At 41.6% G+C, this 21,798-nt stretch overlaps 1 protein-coding gene across 45 annotated transcripts in view; it reads left to right on the top strand.

Annotated features, from left to right (window-relative positions):
- SRRM1 (serine and arginine repetitive matrix 1) overlaps window positions 1–9,053 on the top strand; it is a 30,864-nt gene extending 21,811 nt beyond the window's left edge. For 28 of the 45 annotated variants that reach the window (XM_058304094.2, XM_058304106.2, XM_058304112.2 and 25 more), the window contains 5 exons: window positions 1,773–1,880; window positions 2,647–3,111; window positions 3,666–3,861; window positions 5,107–5,316; window positions 8,016–9,053. In XM_058304094.2, the coding sequence (XP_058160077.1) occupies window positions 1,773–1,880; window positions 2,647–3,111; window positions 3,666–3,861; window positions 5,107–5,316; window positions 8,016–8,120 (1,084 nt within the window). In that variant the 3' untranslated portion in view covers window positions 8,121–9,053. The remainder of the gene's footprint in view (window positions 1–1,772; window positions 1,881–2,646; window positions 3,112–3,665; window positions 3,862–5,106; window positions 5,317–8,015) is intronic. The other 17 variants (XM_004465369.5, XM_058304114.2, XM_058304105.2 and 14 more) reach the window with 1 other exon arrangement.
- Window positions 9,054–21,798: the final 12,745 nt, after the last annotated feature.

The following is a 21,798-nucleotide window of genomic DNA, read 5'->3' as shown; positions in this document are numbered from 1 at the left end:
CCCCCTGATTTCCTCCTCAGATTGTTCACTAACTAGTGAACAAAAACATTGCTAATTTTTGCATGTTGGTCTTTTATGTATCCTGCCATTCTGCTGAACTATTTATTAGCTCTAGTAACTTTGTCGTAGACATTTCAGAATTTTCTAAATACAGGATCATGTAATCTGCAAATAGAGTTTTACTTACCCTTTTCCTATTTGGATGCCTTTAACTTTTTTTAATTGCTCTAGGTAGAATTTCTAGTACAGTGTTGAATAACAATGCTGACAATAGGCATCTTTGTCTTCTTCCTTATCTTAAAGGGAAAGCTTTCAACCTTTCCCCATTGAGTACAGTGTTGGCTGTGGGTTTTTCATTTATGTCTTTTATCATATTGAGAAATTTTCCTTATATTCCTATCTTTCTAAGTTTTTCTGAAGAAAGGATGCTGGATTTTGTCGAATGCCTTTTCTGTATTGATTGAGGTGATATGTACATCACACATTTATCCATCAGTAATTGAGGCTCTTTGGAACTGTGGCTCTCGATAGGGTTTGCCGTTTGGTGAGAGGAGGGGGGATTTCCCTAAGCAACAATTTCTACCCACAATTGAACACTTGGCATTGCCATTCACAATAACTAGAGGATGCTTAGTTTTTTTTAAATTTCTGAAATGCATGCCTTACCAGCTCAGGGAGGAATCTCTGTAGCCTTCAGATCATACATTCTTACTCTTTCTTTTCTATCTATTTTCTCACATACACAGGACATAGAAGACCATTGCTGAAAGGGACCTTTTAGTTACTCCAAGTCCTTAATTTTAAAGATGAAACTGAAGCATAAAGTAAATATTCTTAGGTCATTCGTGTTATAGTAGATTCTAATCTGGGTTCAGTTTTTCAACTGAAAACAAGCTGTGTAATCAACAATAGTAGCCTTTTATGTTATACCTACTGATAATAGGAACTTCTTGTATTTCATAGTTTATCAAAGCTTGCAAGTTCATATCTTTGCTTTTCTCCTTTTTATGTCTTCTTAAAATTTAAAATGTCTTTTCACATTTGAAACATCCATTACCTGTTGAAGAAGGTAATGTCCTATAGTCATCCTGTTTCTCCAAGTCCTGTATTTGTCAGATTGACCTACACTTCAGGCAAACCCTCTGGAATCACTTCTTCTGCCAGCTGAACCATGCTGATAGAATGGCCTCTCTTTTACTGTCCCTTCCTGTAATTAATTGTTCAGTTTCTGTATGTCTTTCATCAGAATTGGGTATTTTGTTACATTGCCTCTTGTAGTTTATATTTTAAATCTGCTCAGAGTGAAGCCTTAATTTTCACAAGGCATGAGCATATTAAAAGTGGAAATTAAATGTACTAATGTACTTTACAATTTTCTCTGTTCAGGTAACAGAGCTCTCCTTATTTTTAAAGGTGAACTGAGACCTAATGAATTCTTAGAAAATACCTCCAGATTCATAAGAAATATCAGTCCTGGACAAGAAGAATGTTTTGTATTTTGGCCCAGAGTACATGTTTATATATACTGAAACAGAATTTCACAAAATAATAATACCACAAGTGTAGCTCTCTGGTTTTCTTTTTTCTTTTTTCCCTTAATGCTGGTTGCCTCACAGGGTCTTTACTAAGGGTTTTGATCTGTAGTTTAAAAAACTACTTGGAAGTATATATGGTAACCATTGCTGCCTTTGGGGTTGATAATGATTGAAACCATGTCTTCTATGCTGATTCAGAGAATCAACTATAGTTTTTGTTTTTGTTTTCTGGTTTAGTAGTAGACGGAGGAGAAGTCCCTCCCCACCACCCACCAGAAGGCGACGTTCTCCTTCTCCGGCTCCTCCTCGGCGGCGCAGATCTCCCACACCACCACCACGACGAAGGTACTTTATCAAATGTGCTGGTAGGGTAATTGGAGCAGTAGGGAGACAATTGCAGCATAGCTCTTAATCTTTATATTAAAATGGTCTAAGTGGCTTTGCTTAGTCAGTCATAAAGACCACATATGATTCCATTTATGTGTAAAGTCCAGAATAGGCACTCGAGAGACAGAAGGCAAATTAGTGGTTGCCTAGGGTAAAGGAAAATAGTGACACAGAAAATGGAGCAGTCTCTCTTTAAGGAGGGTAAAGGTATCTTTAAAGCTTTGTCCAGTGAACTGTAATTATTAATACACAGTCCAAATAGCAGTTCAGAGAGGACACTACATAGAGCTCTTTAAAGCACAGATTTCCTGAATAAGTTGACCTTAGTCAATAGTCCTGCTGAATAATTTAGTTACCTAGTCATTATTACAATAACTTATGTTCAGAGTTGTAACCTCAGAGCGTGCAAGAATGAGTCTCTTCTCAAAAAAACATTAAATTGATCCCATATAGATTGTGCTAAAAGACCTGACACTTCGATTGTTTGTATAAATTGCAAATTTCTCCATTAACCAGGATGTTTTATTTTGTCATCATATGAGAAAAACAGAAATTTTTATTAAATGTGTTTTTGCTTTAAAAGAGGGATGGAATGTCCACTTAAAATATACTCCCTTTGCCTAGTGCTAACTACATTATAGCCATAACTGCTGGTTAACTTTATTTGCTTTTTCTTTCGTTATTTTGTTGAGTCTTTCAGCTTATTGATGTGTGTTTTTCCTAGGACTCCTTCTCCTCCCCCACGTCGGCGCTCACCTTCCCCAAGAAGATACTCTCCTCCAATACAGAGGAGATATTCTCCTTCTCCACCTCCAAAGAGAAGAACAGCTTCTCCCCCTCCCCCTCCTAAACGAAGGCCATCACCATCTCCACCGCCAAAGCGTAGGGTCTCCCATTCTCCACCTCCCAAACAAAGAAGTTCCCCAGTCACCAAGAGACGTTCACCTTCATTGTCATCAAAGCATAGAAAAGGGTCTTCCCCAAGCCGATCTACCAGGGAGACCCGATCTCCACAACCAAACAAAAGGCATTCGCCCTCACCACGGCCTCGAGCTCCTCAAACCACCTCAAGCCCTCCTCCCATTCGAAGAGGAGCATCATCATCACCCCAAAGAAGGCAGTCCCCATCTCCAAGTACTAGGCCCATTAGGAGAGTCTCCAGGACTCCGGAACCCAAAAAGACAAAAAAGTAAAAATATTTTATGCTTTTTGGTTAAGAAATGCTAACTTGCATAGCACTTTATGTTTGATTTTTTTTTTTCCCTTATACTGAGAAATTAACAGAAAGAAATAAGTTGTGAATACAAACATTTAAAGGCAAATTCTAGGTACTACTTATGGGTCCTTTTTCATTTTAGGAAGTTAAATGGCCATGGGATTTTACTCAGTTCTTACTAGTTATCTATTGAAGTGTGTCCTTCCCAGACTAGTCTCAGAAATAACACAAAGAACAGTTTTCTTTTTTGTGCATGTAAGATTGATAAAAATAGTTTTAAAATGCAAGAAACTAGCATTGCTAATTTTGTAAGAAAATGTCATTAACAGAATGACTAGAGGATTGTGGGTCTTTAACCCAGGAGACTTGGTGTAAATGTGATATGTTAGTGGAACTAGTAAACTAAGTGCTATAAACATTTGAATTTTATGACCTGGTTTCAGAATGGTAGTTGGTTATTTTCTCTTTGGAAAGATCTCTGTCCTTGGATGTTAAATGTTTTGTTTTGTTTTGTTTTGTTTGTCTAGGGCTGCCTCACCAAGCCCTCAATCTGTAAGGAGGGTCTCATCCTCTCGATCTGTCTCAGGATCTCCTGAGCCAGCACCTAAAAAACCCCAGGCACCTCCATCTCCTGTCCAGTCTCAGTCACCTTCTACAAACTGGTCACCAGCAGTACCAGTCAAAAAGGCTAAAAGCCCAACACCAAGCCCATCTCCAGCAAGGGTATGTGTCTGCCTTGTTTTAGACATCTTTTTCAATTGGGTATCGTCACCTTGAATCAGAATTTTTTTTGTGTTTTGTGGCTCAGAGAGCAGTTATTTTCTACAGTTCATATGAACTCCCAGAGGGCACTAATCAGGTGGTAGCTGCATCAGCAGTCTATGGAAAGCTTAATAGATCTAAAAACCTACTAATTTCTGTGATATGTCTAATATTGTTAATTCTAGAATCTTAGTAGTTGAGATTGGACTATACAAAAAATAAATAGAGGAGTGGGTGTAGCTCAAGTGCCTGCTTTGTATGTACAAGGTCCCAGGTTCAATCCCTGGTTCCTTCTTAAAAAGAGAGAGAGAGGGGAACCAATAAGAAAAAGTTACCCATGTTTCTGTTATCAAGGTGGGGGGGAATAGCTTAGTATTCTTGGATTGTTTTTTCTAGTGTTTGATATATTTTTGGATACCTAGTTAAAATCACATAATCGTTAGGTAACATTTCCATCTTAGGTTGTATGATACTCCTTTTTTTATAAAAGTATTTTGTTGCCCCATATGATCTTGTCTGCCAAGCTGCGTAAGAACATTCTTATTTTCACATTTTTAAGTTTTAATATCATTGGGGTATTAAAGTATTAGGTTAAACTATGTTTTTCCCCCTTTGTGAGAAATAAATTTGATCTTAAATAGATTTCTTGATTTTGTATATGATCAGTGGTTACATATCCATATTAATAGAGTTAATTGAATTATTGTGCAGTCTCACAATGGATTGTAATTTTAAGTAAATTTCTTAGAAATGTGAGATTAAAAATTACCAATTAGATCACAGCCTGCCCTTTCCAGTGAAGAGGAACAAAATAACCCCACATAGGAGAGGTCAAACAGTGACTAGAGACATAGCTTCATACAAGTATGTATTTAAAATAATAGCTGGTACCTTTATTAAAAGCCTGCTATGTGTCAGACTAGTGTCTGGCTAATTATGGATAGTCTCATTTAATCTTCACAACTGCTTTATCAAGTAGGTATTATACCCATTTAATTAAGGATGAAATGCTTTCGATGTGGTAGGTTGGTTAAGGAAACCATCTCTAGGAATAGTTTCCTTTGTGATAATTGGCCTTTGACTTTTTTACCCCTGCAGCTTTATGAAGTCCTGAGGTTTGTTCATTTACAAAATCTTTAAGGACATAAAATTTAATTGGACAGAATTTTAATCAGATGAATTCTGCTGTTACTGTTCTGTTTATAGAATTCGGACCAAGAAGTAGGTGGAAAGAAAAAGAAGAAAAAGAAGGACAAGAAACATAAAAAGGAGAAGAAGCACAAGAAGCACAAAAAACACAAGAAGGAAAAGGCTGTAGCTGCAGCTGCTGCAGCTACTGTAATCCCTGCAGCGGTTGCTGCTCCCACAACTACAACAGCACAGGAAGAAGCAGAGGCAGAGCCAGAGCCTAAAAAGGTATGTATGGACTCTGTGTACATAGCTGTCTTGCCATTGTATAGGAATGGTTAAATCACTTGATACTGGGCGGTAAATCATTTTTTCTAATAATTGCAACTAAGTACCTCTCTTCTGGTCTGTTTCTCAGTGACCCGCTAAGAACAGGAATTTGTTAGGACCAAGGAAAAGAACACAGATGGCTGCCATTTAGTTTTAAGTCAGTGTAGATTTTTGCTTTTAATAGTTGCTTTATTGAAACGTAACTCATTGTTATACAATTTACCCACATAAACAATTGAATGGTTTTTCATATTCTCTGAATTGTGCAGCCGTCACCACAATCAATTTTTAGAACATTTTCATCACCCTAAAAAGAAACCTGTGTCCCCATTTTCCTTCCACTACCATAGTCCTATACAGCTGCCTGTCTACTTTGTATTTTTGCCTATTTATTCAGTATGTGGTCATTTGTGGCTGGCTTCTTTCACTTAGCATGTTTTCTGGGTTCATCCATGTTGTAGCATATATTAGTACTTTGTTCCTTTTTATTGCTGAATAATGCATCTAACACATTTTATTTATCCATTTTGTCATTGATGAGTATTTGGGATGTTTCCACTTATTGTCTATTAAGAGTAATACTTTTCATGTGTAGATACGTTCTCACTTCCTTTGGGTGTATTTACTTAGTGGAATTAGTGGGTCATGGGGTAACTATGTTTAACTTTTTGAGAAATTGCATTGGCCACTTGTATATCTTTGAGGAAATATCTCTTCAAGATACTTTGCCTATTTTTTTATTGGTCTTTTTACTATTGAACTGTAGATTTATGGTTGTTTCAAGTTTTGCCTTGAGTCTTCTAGCTATCAAAGCCACAGAGGAATTTTTATATTTAAATAATCTCATCAGAAAATCAACTGGATCTTACATATAAGTAATGTAGGAAAAACATGATGGCTAGCTTTTTCTCTTTTTTTGAAGAGAAGTTGTAGGTTTATTGAAAAATGCATAAAATACAGTTTCCATATACTACCCTGTAATTAACACTTTGCATTATTAGTACATTTGTTGCAATTGGTGAAAGAATATTTTTATAGTTGTACTATTAACTGATGTCGGGGGTTCCTCTGGCTTTGCCCAGGCTGCTCGAGGTGGGGGGGGCTAGGCGGACGCACAGCGGGCGCGAAGAATGCTGCGGAGACGGCAAGTGGTGGCAATGTGCAGTCTGCTTTATTCAGGAAGTGCTGGACAATATATATTGTGGGGTGAGGGGACGGGGCAGGCAGGAGACGGCGTGTGGGGCATTGGTCAGTTGAAGCTGGTGGGAGTTAGGCGATGTGAAAGTTGGCCGGCGGGGATTGGCCGGTGGTCGTTGGATGGCATGGCCCCGGCGAGGGGGAAGAGGGGGAGGCAGTAGGTCGGGCTCCGCGGTCAAGCAGGAACCGGCGAGCCGGTCGAGAGGGCGTGGCTCGCCCGTACCTCACGAAGAGCGGGCGGCCCTTTCGCCAGACAGGGAGGGCGGGACTCTCCCATGCCCCTGCGGAGAGCAGGAAGCCCGTCCGTTCTACCGGTTCCCTCGGCCCACCGCAGCCCGCCTAGATAGCCTTCCCTCAATTAACTATAATCTATGATTTATATTAGGGTTTACAGTTTTGTTGTGTAGTCCTATGGGTTTTGGTTGGTTCTAATTTTCATTCTAGTAAGATATATATACAACTTAAAATTTTTCTTTTAACCATATACTTCAGTGCTGTTAATTACATTCACAATGTTGTGCTACCATCATCGCTTTGCTAGGGTTCAGTTTGCTAAGAAATGGAGTGCAATAAAAGAACAAGACTTCAGAGGGATTAGACAGGTTCTTAACCTTTTTTTGTTCTATGGATCCCTTTGTCAGTCACCTGAAAACCACAGAACCCTTCTCAGAATGTAGTGGCAGATAGTTTTATGACAACATTTGGAGGTCAGAGAAAATAAAGATAATGAGTTGACATTTAAATTCAAGCTCATGGACCCCCAAGAGGTCCCCTGGTTAAGAACCCCTGAATTAGAGTCTTCTGGACTTTAACTGATAGCTCGTGAAAGAATAGTTTATTTCCAAAGGACAGTATCAGGAAGAATGGATATTTTTCCTTATCTTCCCATTAGAGTCCAGCAGTTGTTCAACAAACTTGTTTGTATTTTTATTAATAGGTTTTATTCCATTTCCTTTTATGCAGCTCTTAACCAACAGAAAAGTGCTTTGTTTAAAGTGACACAAAGCAGACCAGTGAAATTAAGCTCACTATCCCAAATCTATCTTTGAGCAGATTATGTGCATTTTATTATTTTCCTTGAAGAATTCACTTTAGCTGAGGAAATTTACTAACTTCTATGGACTAAAGAAATCAGGATACCTTCCCCGCCCCCCCGTTCTTGTCTTCGCTCTGGCAGAACTACTACTGCTATCTTAAGTAAAGAACTGCAGCACAAGTTTTTTACCTATAGGTGGAAAGTAAAACAAAAATCCATCCACCTTCAAAATACATAGAAGGAAATGGTGCCAGGTCATAGGTATCCCTGTTAATGGAGGGATGCTCAGTTAACAGGCTTGGCCTGCCACTCCCAGGACAGGGCACTGGTATTATTAGCATCTCTATTGGGACCAGACTTGATTCTGCTTTGTACTCCCACCAGTATCTCAAGACATAATGATATGACCATCTGTCTTTTTTAGGAGACTGAAAGTGAAGCTGAAGATAACCTTGATGACTTAGAAAAGCACCTGCGTGAAAAGGCCCTGAGATCAATGCGGAAGGCTCAAGTGTCCCCACAGTCTTAGACGGAAATGTTTGTTATGATGTAAATTTTATTTGGTTTGTACGCAATTCAATTTCAAAATTGCTAAAAATGTGTTTGAGCTTTAGACTATAACATTTGTTGTAATAATTGCTAGGTTGAAGTTCACCGTGTAAAAAAGGGGGGCATGGATTTACATTGCAAAAGGTGTCCACAGTGTATTAGTGACATTCTTTCATTGACAGCTGACATAAATTCATTTAGTGAGATATTTTAAGCCAAAAAAAATTCCTTTTTTAAAAAAGGGAATTTAAATATGGTTGGCATTCTTATGGTTCCTTTAATGCTTCTGGCTATTCCCAGAGGTGTTTTGTTTTGTTTTTTCTTTTTTTCTTTCTTTCTTTTTTTCTTTCTCTCATTTTGAGTCTTAGCACACATTTAAGTTATGATGCTTCCAACCTAGTGTGGTTTGTAAGCTTGCCCAGAAATAAGACCACTTTGAATTACCACAAAAGTATAAATGAATATTTTAATGCCACAATCTTTCCTGTTGCCTGTGGAGTCTCTGCTGAAATGAATCAAGATTCAAACTCTAGGATGAGACAGAAAATGAAAGCATGTTGTTTGCCAGGACACTGTGGGTTTATATTGATGTGTAACAAGTTGATTTGGAACACTGGAATTTCATTCTATTCTGGTATTTTTCCTCCTCTTCTTTTGTAAAGGCAATTATCTAGTCCCAGGAAGGATCCTTCAATTATATAAAATTTTGTTTTATGAAATGTCATGGCTCCATTCATGATTTTGTCTTGTTCTTCCAATTGATTTACACAACTTTCAGAGCTCTTGTATTTGGAAGGCTGGAAGGGCCCAGACTTTGAAATAGTGTCTTGTTTTCATTGTTTTTGTTTTTGTTTTTTTAAACTAAAGCTATATAAAGCTTGTGGATTAAACAATAAATTTCTAAATTTAAAAATTTTTGCCACTCACTCTTACTTACTCATTTCAATACTGGAGGGAAACCTGCTTTTCTTAGAAATCTCATTGGCACCTTGGAGGAAAAGGGTTGGGCAGGAAAAATAAAAAGTAAAATTAGGGAGCAAATTTGGCTCAATGGATAGAACATCCACCTACCACATGGGGGGTCCAAGGTTCAAACCCAGGGCCTTCTGACCTGTTTGGTGAAGCTGGCCCACGCACAGTGCTGATGCATGTAAGGAGTACCATGCCACGCAGGGGTGTCCGCCATGTAGGGGAGCCCCACATGCAAGGAGCGTGCCACATGAGGAGAGTCACCCCGCACAAAAAAAGCACAGCCTGCCCAGGAGTGGGGCCGCACACATGGAGAGCTGACCCAGCAAGATGATGCAACAAAAAGACAGATGCCCGGTGCCAATGACAAGAATGCAAGCAGACACAGAAGAACACACAGCAAATGGACACAGAAAGCAGACAACTGGGGGGAGGGAGAGACATTTTTTTAAATCTAAAAAAAGTAAAATTAAGGCTTGATCAGTTTAGTTTTTGTTTTTTTTTTTTTAAAGATTTATTTATTTATTTAATTTCCCCCCCCCTCCCCTGGTTGTCTGTTCTTGGTGTCTATTTGCTGCGTCTTGTTTCTTTGTCCACTTCTGTTGTCGTCAGCGGCACGGGAAGTGTGGGCGGCGCCATTCCTGGGCAGGCTGCTCTTTCTTTTCACACTGGGCGGCTCTCCTCACGGGCGCACTCCTTGCGCTTGGGGCTCCCCCACGCGGGGGACACCCTTGCGTGGCACGGCACTCCTTGCGCGCATCAGCGCTGCGCATGGCCAGCTCCACACGGGTCAAGGAGGCCCGGGGTTTGAACCGTGGACCTCCCATATGGTAGACGGATGCCCTAACCACTGGGCCAAAGTCCGTTTCCCTAGTTTAGTTTTAATAACTGCAATAAGTGCTATGAAAAGAAAGTGCAAGGTGCAGAAGGATGTATGGCAGGCAGGACAATTCAACCAGGCAAAGGAAAAGAAGGATATTTCAGGCAGAGCAAACAGTTCTAAACAGACTATGAGGAAGAAGAATCTTGGCACATTGAAGGAAGTGAATGAATGTCTGGCACACTACCTCATTGTGTTCTGATGTTTGGTTATCCATAATGAAGGTATTTTCACACTTAAGATTTAGGGGCAGGGGGGAAGTGGCCCCAGTTTCGATCCCTGGTACCTCCTAAAAACCAAACGGGATGCGGACTTGGCCCAGTGGTTAGGGCGTCCATCTACCACATGGGAGGTCCGCGGTTCAAACCCCGGGCCTCCTTGACCCGTGTGGAGCTGGCCCATGCACAGTGCTGATGTGTGCAAGGAGTGCCCTGCCACACAGGGGTGTCCCCACGTGGGGGAGCCCCACACACAAGGAGTGCGCCCCATAAGGAGAGCTGCCCAGTGCGAAAGAAAGTGCAGCCTGCCCAGGAATGGCGCCACACACAGACAGCTGACACAATAAGACGAAGCAACAAGAAAAGAGGCAGATTCCTGTGCCGCTGACAACAGAAGTGGTCGAAGAAGAACACGCAGCAAATAGACACAGAGAACAGACAACTGGGGCGGGAAGGGGGAAGGGGAGAGAAATAAATCTTAAAAAAAAAAAACTTAATTGGGAAGCAGATGTAGCTCAGTGGTTGAGTGCCTGCTTCCCATGGTCCTGTGTTCAATCCCTGATACATCCACAAAAAAAAAAAAAAAATTGAGGTAATTTTGAATTGATAGCAGTGTAAAGTAAAACCAACTTTCCCATGAAAGAAGTAAAAGGAAATTTTTGTTGCCAGGAATCTAAGCTGAGCTGGCTAACTCATAGGCTGTTAATTTGGTGATAATTCTGGCAGTTGAAGCAAAAAGGAGGAAAATACTTCAGTCTGATTTCAGGAAAACTTAGCAGGAAGTTTTCACTTAAAGGATATGGACAATGTGTGTGCAATAACCTAGTTTTCAAGGATCTTCATGACTAGCTTGATTTTTCAATTCTGTCAAGTAGGAGAAGCACAAGTTCATGTGTCTGTCTAATCATTCATTCATTCAATCCTGCACTTGACTGAACTGTTCCTTTTGTTTGGGTTTTGTTTTGTTTGTTTTAACTGTTCCTATAAGGTTACCTGAAAGAGTATCTTTAGTGGATTCAGGGAAAAGCAAGGAGACTGCCTTGAGCAGATTGAGAAGTGGAGATGATGATGCCAAAGTAGATTGGAAGAATCATATTTGGGGTTGTAGGCCATGTTGAGTAATTCGGATTTTACTCTGAAACAGAAAGCTATTGCCAAATTGAATGAGTGGTTGTCAATCCTCATTTTAACTGACCTCTCAGCAGGATTTGGCCCAACTATTCACTGCTTTGTTGAAACACTATACATTCTTTCTAGGAGGCAACAATTTTTTACTTTCTAGATCCAACACTGGTTTTCCTCCTACATCACTGGCTATTCATTTTATCTCTAGTGAATCCTTTGAAACATGACATGGTAGAGTTTGCTTGTCTTTGTCCTTTGGTGGCCTTCCCTACATTAATCCCTAGTTCCTTGACTTTAAATGCCATCTTTATGCTGATGTCTCAAACCTGTTTCCAGTCCAGACTTCACCCTGAGCTAGACTTCTATCCAGCTACCTACTTGCCAACTCCATTTGGATGTCTGAAAGACATGCCATATTGAATACGGCCAAAGTAGAAATGTTTCATACCAACACTACACCTAACGCTATACTGTTTCTTCTCCCAGCCTCGCATTTCGGTACCTGTCACTATCAATTACTCAGGCCAAAATTGAAGGGTCATTAGCCATCATCAACCCGACTACTGGCAGTGGCAGTATTGTCCACCTCCCAGCACATAACACAGGCCATTCCTTTCCCAAGTCAGATCATAGCTCTATACTTAAAATCCTTGAATAGCTTTCTGTTTCAGAGTAAAATCTGCATTACTCAACGTGGCCTACAAGCTAAATACGATTCTTCCATCTCTATTTTGGCACCTTCTACTCCACTTCTCAATCTGCTCAAGTCACACCGTCTCCTTCCTCTTGCTTGAACCCACTAAAAATTCTCTTTCAGGGCCTTTGTGTCCACACTTCCTTCATTCTGGCAGGCACTGCTTCATGTCTTAAGGCTTGTTTGTTTATTTGAGTCTCTTCAGACATGCTTCTGTCTCTTTGGTTTCATGTATAGCAATTATCACCATCTGAAATGATAAATGTTTGGTTCTTTGGAACTTGGTCTTGTTTACTATGGCTATTTTCCCAGTGCCTAATACATAGTGGAAGCTCAAATATTTGATGAATGAATGAATTGAATTGATTTTCATTGCTTACATACTACCAGGCATTACTAGGATTTGAGGTAAAGAAAAGGAAAAGACATGATAATTGTCCTCAAGGAGTATTTTTCTTAAGGGGAGAGGAACATACAAATAATTTGGAGTGGAAAGAACATAGTGTAGAGTAGACCAGGATTTCCACCATCGATACCTACTGTGTGACCCTGGGCAAGGTACTTAAACCTTTTAAGTTCTATTTCCTCTTCTATACAACAGAAATGAGATGGAATCTACCTCAGAGTTCTTGAAAATTTAAATGTGTTAGTTGATACTTATAAAATAGTAATGATGGTACAGAGAGTTGCCCGACTTTCTTAGCTAATATGTATCAATTTTACTAATTATGAAAAAATTTAGATGGCCAAAAAAAAAAAAAAAAGGATTTTAGACCACAGCCCTATTCAATGCTTTTGTTTTCTCTTTTTTTTTTTAGATATAACTCATACCATAAGTCAGCCTTTCAAAGTGTACAATTCAGTGGTATTTAGCAAAGCCATGAGGTTGTGCAACCATCAATACTATCTAATTGCAGAACATTTTCATCACCCCAAAAAGGAACTGTACCCATTAGCCGTCACTTCCCATTCCCCTACCCCAATCTCCAGATAACTGCTAATCTATATTCTGTCTCTGGATTGACCTATTCTGGATATTTCATATAAATGGAATCACACAGTATGTGGCCTTTTGTGTCTGGCTTCTTCACTTTGCATAATATGTTCAAGGTTCATCCTTCTTGAAGCATGAATCAGAACTTCATTTCTTTTTATTGCTGAATACTATTCCTTGTATGGCTATATCACATTTTATTTATCCATTCAGCTGATGGGTGTTTGGGTTGTTTCCACTATTATGAATAATGCTGCTATGAACATTCTTATACAAGTTTTCAATTCTCTTGGGTATATATCCTAAGAGTGGAATGGCTGGGTCATACGTATCTCTATGTTTAACTTTTTAAGGATCCTCCAAACTTTTCCAAAGCAACTTCACCATTTTACATTCCCACCAGCAATTTATAAGGGTTCCAATTTGTCCATATCCTTAAGCCTCTCGGCTTCTGTTTTCCTGTGGTCCTCTCATATGGCAGGATCAGGGTAATATGGCAGCTCCCTTTCCCTGTGTCTCTCTCGCTGTATCTCCATTTCTATTAGACTCAATCTATGTCATGCCTCACTAATGGAGTCCAACAAAACAGTCTCATACACACGGGAATGGATTAGTTCAAAAACATCATCTTTTTCTTCTTGGGAGTCATAAAAGAACTTCAAGCTGCTACACTTGCCAGCTCTTATTACTATCTCTTTTTTGTTATAGCTATGAGCAGTTTGAAGTTGTATCTCATGGTTTGATTTGCATTTCCCTGATGGCTAATGATGTTGAACATCTTTTCATTTGCTTATTGGCCTCATTGTCATTGAAAACTGACTTGTATCCCCTCATTAGAATGTTTCTGAAATTGTGACAATAGTTTGTACCCAGCCTGGCCTCACTCAGAGTCTCTAGAGTAGAACTAATAATACATTTGTAAAGTGCTTTGTTGCATTCCTACCATGGTGGAGATTGAGGCTGGGGACTGTAGACAAGCAAAAATTTATTCCTGTTTAATTCAAAGGATCTGGAGACTCTGGAAATGTATGACCACTAAGGTAACTGGTAGGTACAGGACTAGTCAATACTGTCCCTCCAATATTCTCAATATGTTTGTCTACCTTCTAGTAATTGTGACAATCACGTATGATGGTGTATACAGAAACACTGCCCAAATGTAAGTGTGTTGTTAGAAAAGCAGTGGGGCTTAGGGTATATAACTTATTACCCAAAGATATCCAAGTTTAAAAGTTGAAAATTGTAAGGCATTAATATTTTGAGAACCCAACCAATACAATCCTGAAAGACCAGCTCCATTGAATGGAGAGCAAGTCTTAACCTTGTGCTTTTTGCCTTTCAAAAGTTTATCTTTGGTATCTTTTATTTATTTAAAGATCCAACTTTGCCCATACCAAACATTGCCTTTTGACTCCGGGCAACTCATTTATTGCTATTCTCCTAATTGGTTTTCCATGGGAATCTATTTTCAAAGGAAAGATGGATTGATAGGATCTAAAATACAGGTTTTTTCTCTTTGCAAAACCTTCCATGTTTGTACATATGTAGTTAGGGGAAGCAGACGTGGCTCAACGGATAGAACATCAACCTAGCACATTGGAAGTCCAGGATTCAAACCCTGGGCCTCCTGACCCATGTGGTGAGTTGGTCCATGCACAGTGCTGATATGTGCAAGGAGTGCCGTGCCATGCAGGGGTGTCCCCCATGTAGGGGAGCCCCACGCACAAGGAGTGCGCCCCGTAAGTAGAGCTGCCCCATGCAAAAAAGTACAGCCTGCCCAGGAGTGGTGCCACACACATGCAGAGCTGATGCAGCAAGATGACACAACAAAAAGAGACAGATTCCGGTGCCACTGACAAGAATATAAGTGGACACAGAAGAACATGCAGCAAATGGACACAGGAGACAACTGGGGGGGAGGGAAGGGGAGAGAAATAAATCTTTAAAAAACAAACAAAAACATCATGTGAAAACCACTGATCTAGCCTAGGTATTGTCCTCTACAGATAAAGTCTAAAGAAGGACACTGACTGCCCCAATGTCCCACATACAGTGGTAAAGCAACAATTTCCAGATACTTCCTCTGCCTCGGCCAAAGTACTACTAAAGCCACCCAACTCTGACTGCCGTTGTAGTGAAAGGAAATAAACACTGGGTGAGATTAGCCAGGTGCCTCTAAAGCAGGGGTAGAAGTAGCTTTGATATAGCTATTGTGGAAGGAAAAACTTCCTGTAGAAAATGATGTGCAAGAACAGCCTCTGTCCCAAGCAGAACAATACAGCAGCATTGCAGAGCCTCAGTTGCCCTTGGATAGCCTGTCCCTTATAAGCCCCACCACATATCAGGACCAGGGCCTGGTGCAGAGACCCTCTAGTCCCAGGAAATGGGGCGAAGCTAGAAAGGGGGCCATTCCCTCGCCCGTCACGCACTGCACATTTGTGAGGCATCTATTGCTAAACCATTCGTAGACCACCTGCGTCTGGGCTGGGTTTCATAAGTAGCAGAGCAGGAAAGAAAAAAAAAAGCATGGCCTTTGTGAATTCTTAAGTTCAACATCTGTTCTTTCATTGCAACCCTCCCTAGAGCACAGAAAGAGCCCCTTCTGGCACTGTAAGCATGAAAGCTTTGGCTCATGTCACCAAAATGACCAGTCTCAGACTGGCCTGGAGCCCCTAAGCTAAAAGAAGAAATGCTGTTCTCTCCAGCGAGGGAGGAAGAAGTCCACCCTAGACCAGTGGGACCTAACCAAGCAGCCAGAATTCACTGAGGTTCTGCTGTGGGCTCCTGGGCTGGTTCAGGGCCCATAACCAACGATTTCCCAATTCCATGCCTTTACTTTCCCTTGCTGTTCTCTGCCTGGAAATGTCCTTTCTCATCTCCTAATGTCCAAATACTTTCACAAATGTAGTAAGATTGTTTTTCTAATTATAAAATACATGTTCATTTTTAGAGAATTTGGAAAACTTTAAAATATAGAGAAAAAACAGTTATTAGCTATTCCACCATCCAAATTTAGCCAAGGACATCTGTCTCAGGTCAAGGGCCCTACCTGACTACGCCCAACCCACACTGAGCTTCTCCTCCCCTAATATGTGCAACCGGTCCACCCACCACCCACTCCCATGTATTTATCACTACATAAGTTGCTACAAAATCAGAATCATGCTGGAGAACAGGTGTAGTTCAGTGGTTGAGCACCTGCTTTGCACGTTTGAGGTCCTGGATTCAGTCTCTGATACCTCCTTTGAAAAAAAAATTGGGATCAAGCTATATATATAAACATAACATTTAACATTCTGCTTTTGTTACTGGGCATACCATCAATTAAAATTGTAGGATACAAATTCTTGTCACTGGATCTGAACACCTGAATGGACCAAGAGTAAAAGATGGCAGACCCAGAGGCTCTCCCTAAAGATGCTCCTCCCCCATCACAGCAGGAGGCACACCATGTCCAGTATCCCCCAGTGGGTGAGGCTAGCGATGTGACTTTCAATCACTCAGCCGAGGTGCCGTGTGCCAGGTCTTGGTGCTGTAAAGGCAAGCAGCAGCGGCATCGGCAGAAGAAATAAACTATGTCACTGAAAAACGAGAAGATCTGAAGAGCTTGTTCAGTAAGAACCCGTACCCAAACTCTAGTCTTCCGAAAGAAATGGCCTTCCACATGGGTATACATCCAACAGGACTGCGGGTTTGGTTCAAGACCATAGAGCAAAACTCAAGACAGCAAAATACAAGCATATTCAGCAAAAGCAAGAGGCTCCACACTAGCAGTTACCTGGGGAGTCGAGACTAGCCCTTCCAAGAGAAATACGGAAAAGACCCCCTTCGGGGGCTTGTCCTGTCTCCTTAGTTTTTACAGATAATTCAATACCCTCCTTCCAACTTAGCATATGTCCCAACGTTTAGAGTCCCCACAGACCAACATCCTGTTGGGAATTGAATCATGCCCCTACAAGACCCCTGCTCTTGTGGGTGTGAACTCATTTGTGAATGGGACCTTCAAAGCTTCTACTAAGATGAGGCCAAGCTGAATCAGGGTGGGCCTTAATCCTCTATGTCTGGAGTCCTTACAAGCAAAGGAAATTTGGGCAAGACAGTAGAAGCCCCACTGGGAGAACAAAGAAAACAGATCACCATGTGACAGAGGCACACAAGCCACCATCAGAAAACTACAGACTTCTGAGAAAGCAGGACCTGCCAACACCCTGATTTCAGACTTCCAGCCTCCAGAACTGTGAGACAATAAATTCTGACTGTTTAAGCCAACTAGCCTGCAGTAATTGTCATAGCAGTCCTGGCAAACTAAAACATAGCCAGAGCCAGGGTTAGTCCTAATTTTTCAGTCTTAATTGCATACAATTTTTTAAAAAATGCTGATGATCCATGATGTAAATATAGATCTCTAAAAATTAGGATGGGGTAAGAAGCAATTAAATTCAAAGGAAGAAGAAAAGATGATGGAAGAAAATAACAAAGATCAAAGGGGCTATTAATTAAAATGAAAATATAACTACCCATCTGGTCCAGCACCCTTGCCTGGTAGGTGATGCTCTGAGCCTGCTATAGCTAGGGATTTCAGGCCACCTGCCCACCCACCAGAGAGACATGTACCACCTGCTTGGAAAATCCCCAAGTATCAACACAGTCTGCAAAGTCCAGCAAAACTCCGAGAGGAGCTCCTTAAGGACAGAGAAATATTCTCTGCCCTGCCTTCTCTTTTCTCCAGCTCCTAGACCTGACTTCTGCTCATGGCAGCCTCTCAGCAAAACTTGATTAAATTTTATTGAATTTTGCAGGAAATTTTATTTTATTTTATATTTTATTTATTTGAAAAAATTTTTAATTAATAGATCATAAGGAATATTACATTAAAAAACATTTAAAAAAACAAAAAACATGAGAGGTTCCCATATAACCCACTCCCCACTCCCCACCACACCATTTTTGTAAATTGTATTTTTTTTGAAGATATATACACCACAAAAAAAATGTTACACTAAAAAATATAAGAGGTTCCTGTATACCCCCCACTGCAGGGAATATTAATGGTGGGGGGAGACAATGTACCTTGTTCACCTCTTCCCAGCACTCACTGATAACCTTCACTGTGATCCAACTTTTGCTGCCAGTTGTTGGGGTCCAGAAGAAACGCAGAGTTAGTTGGAATGCTCTGGGTGTGGTTGGGAAGGCAAAAAGGCTTAATGGGTGCAGAATTTCATTTTGGGTATTGGAAAAATTCTGGTAATAGATGGTGATGGCAGCACAACATTGTAAATGTAAACACCACTGAATTGTGTACATGCTCTTGAAGGTGTTTAAAATAGGAACTATGTTGTATATATGCTACCACAATATTTTTCTAACATGTGCTCTCATAAGCCGTCTTTATCTTCCCAGAAGGAAAAACTATTTTGTCTTGTCACCACTGATTAGTTTTGCCTGTTGTTGAGCTTCAGAAAAATTGAATCATAATTTATGAGCTCTTTTATATCTGCCTTCTTTTACCTTTGATTTCAGTGGTCAGATTCATGTTAAAGTGGGACTCTCTTTTTTGTTTGTTTAGTTATTTTAGAGATGTTGTGGATTTACAGAACTATCACACATAAAATACAGGATTCACATATACCAAAAAAATTGTGAGATACATTTTAATTTTTTATAACCAGGAGATTTGAAAAATAGATGAAGTAAATTACCCCCAAGCCAACATCAAAACATAGCTATAGGAAAGCGGATTTGGCTCAACGGATAGAGCATCCACCTACCACATGGGAGGTCCAAGGTTCAAAGCCAGGGCCTCCTGACCCACATGGTGAAGCTGGCTCATGCGCAGTGCTAATGTGAAAGGAGTGTCCTGCCATACAGGGGTATCCCCTGCATAGGGGAGCCCCCCACACAAGTTGTGCACCCCATAAGGAGAGCTGCCCTGTGCAAAAAAAGTGCAGCCTGCCCAGGTGTGGGGCTGCACACACAGAGAGCTGATGCAGCAAGATGACACACCAAAAAGAGACACAGGTACCTGGTGCTGCTGACAAGAATACAAGCGGTCACAGAGGAACACACAGCAAATGGACACAGAGAGCAGGCAACTGTGGGGAAGGGGAAAGGGAAATAAATAATTAATCTTAAAAAAAAAACATAGCTACAGTTCTCCCTTTTGTACACTTCTTACCCAGTCATTTACAAAATTTTAGATGACTTTTTTTTTTTTTTAAATAGGAGGTACCAGGGATTGAGCCTAACACCTCACATATGAGAATCAGGAGCTCAATCACTAAGCTACATCCAATCCCTAGATGCCTCTATTAAAACTCTTGCCTCCAGAGATAAAAGGATTAAGTGAGATGGGCAAAAGGCAGTCCCTGCCCCAGTGGAGCTCATGGTGTGTGGCAGGGAAGGGGTAGGGGTGGGGGTAGGTGGACAGTCAGGTAGCCCCAAAACCATGTGATTAGGGACAAAAAAGAGGGGAGAAGTATAGTGCAGCAATGGTCAAAATTGTTCTGCAGCCAGCTTCTCAGCCATAAATATGGTGAGACCTGGACAAGTAACTTTGTCTCCCTCACCCTCAGTTTCCTCTTCTGTAAAATGGGCATGGGTTCGATAGGATAATGTATGTAACAAGTTTAGACCATGCCTGGCACAATATAAGTGCTCTGTCAATGAGAGTTATGACCATGTTTCACCAAATCTTGGATGCTCCAACAACAATTAAATTATGTCACCCCATTGATTGTAAGACACATCCGGGGGGAGCAAATGTGGCCCAAGTGGTTGAGCACTGTTGAGCGCCTGTTTCCCACATGGGAGGTCCCGGGTTTGGTTTTCAGTGCTCCTAGGAAAAAACAAAAAACAAGCAAAACAAAAGAAAAAAAACAACTCAGGGGAGCCGATGTGGCTTCCCACATAGGAGTTCCGGGGTTCAATCCCTAGCCCCAGTACCTGCCCCCGCCCTCCAAGAAAAGACATCTTGATCTTCAAGAGGTCAAAATGTGAAAAAGAAAGATGAGTTCTACAATATAATATTATTATGCACTGAAAGTTCTGGAACTTTGAGTTTGGGCTCGCGATTCACCCCCGTGACACTCTTCTGTCACCCTCAGCTGCTTTCTGTCCCTCATTGCGCTTCTTGCTCCTTAATTTTCCTGTTCACGCTGTCTCTCCTGATTCAGCCGGTCCTCAGGTTTCTCCACTAGGTGGCGCCCAGTCTCTCTTCCATCCTTTCCCCTCTCCCTCCACCCCCATCGTTCTCCCTGGCTCAGCTGCTGGAGGCCTTGATTCAGAGGCTCTCTGGAGCGCTCCAGAACCTGGAGAACAGTCGCAGGGGCCCATCCCAAGCTAGAATTCTCTCAGTTCTAGCCGCCAGCTCGCCTCCGGGTCTAACTCACACCCCTTCCTGAGGCTCCTGGTCTGGAGAGAACGCCTCCTTGCGGTGGTGAGCACTGAGGCTCTGGAGACAAAGCCAGCTGGGTTCTAGGGTCCCAGCTTTGCCCCGTGCTCAGCAGCCGACACGGGCCCTTGTCAACTTTGTTCATAGGTGAATCCCTAGAGCCTGGCCCAGGAGAGGCACTCATTTGGAGAATGATAAAATGCCACCTTCCTGCACCTCAGTTTACTCACCTGTAAATGGAGTCGTAATAGCACTGACTTCAGCAGCTCGTGAGGATTAAAAGAGCCCGGGCCTGGAAACATGCTTAGTCCCATGCCTGGTACAGGGTAAGCCTTCAATTAAGGTTTCTTTTTCTCTCGTATGCCTATGGCTAGCTCTGCTCTTACATGAAAGCTCTCCTTCAGTGCAAATTGTATTCTGATTCCTAAAACTTCCACCCACTGGTCTTGGTCTTAGCTCTCTCCCTCGGAGCCACAAAAAACATACTCCCCTTTACAAAAAATTTCAGTTCAGTTCAGCATACACTTACTGCCTACTGATGCCAATCACTGTGGTTACCAGGACAAAGAAAGATATGACCCTAGTTTCTTCTTTGCCTACCTCTTGGTCTAGCCAGGGAAACAGACAATTCAAGCAGCAAGAGGCACTCAATGACTCTTTTGAATATGACAACTTTTTTGCTAAGCCTTTCTTTACTATGAGTCATAGGGACATTTTTAACCCCATTTTATAGATGAAGGAACTGAGGCACAGAAAAGGTTACAGAGCTGGTGAGCAATGGGGCCAGGATTTGGACCCTGTCTGACTCCACAGCCCAGGCCTGACCTGCTAAGCCAGGTTATTTCCACACGTTAGAGGATGCTCTGGGGCCTGTGGGAAATGTCGTTTTCCAGGCCAGACACCAGCCGCCCTTACCTTGATGCCATGGCTATTAACTGTCTTCCCAGCATCTGGTCCCCATCTCTCCCATCGTCAGAGCCATATTTGGCTCTGTGGAAATCCCCCGTGATTGGGTGGGGTTGGTAGCACCCTCAGCTCCAGGGTGTGCTCTGGTGGGCTCAGGTTACAGCACAGAGACGAACACTGCCCACATCAGAGCCAATGATTTGTCAAGAGAAGTCAGCAGGGCTTCTGGGAGAGAGAAGCGACTTCTCACTTCTGCAGTACTGGATGAGGTACTCCCTCTCCCCCTGGATGGTGTGTTGAAGGGATGTGAGAGCTGGAAGTGCAGGAGCTCTTATTGCCAAAATGGAATTCCTTTTGGGGATAAGGATACAGAGGAGGACAGAGCCCCAAGACTTCATGTTAAGATGTTGGTCAGCTAAAGGCCTGACCGGGGCTTGAGGACTCGCTTCCAAGATGGCTCCTTCACCCAGCTGTTGGCGGAA

Source organism: Dasypus novemcinctus, chromosome 9 (genome assembly GCF_030445035.2).
Source record: "Dasypus novemcinctus isolate mDasNov1 chromosome 9, mDasNov1.1.hap2, whole genome shotgun sequence".
NCBI classification, from domain to species: Eukaryota; Metazoa; Chordata; class Mammalia; order Cingulata; family Dasypodidae; genus Dasypus; species Dasypus novemcinctus.
The sequence above is the reverse complement of the archived record's forward strand: the minus strand, read 5'-3'. Positions and strand labels throughout refer to the sequence as shown.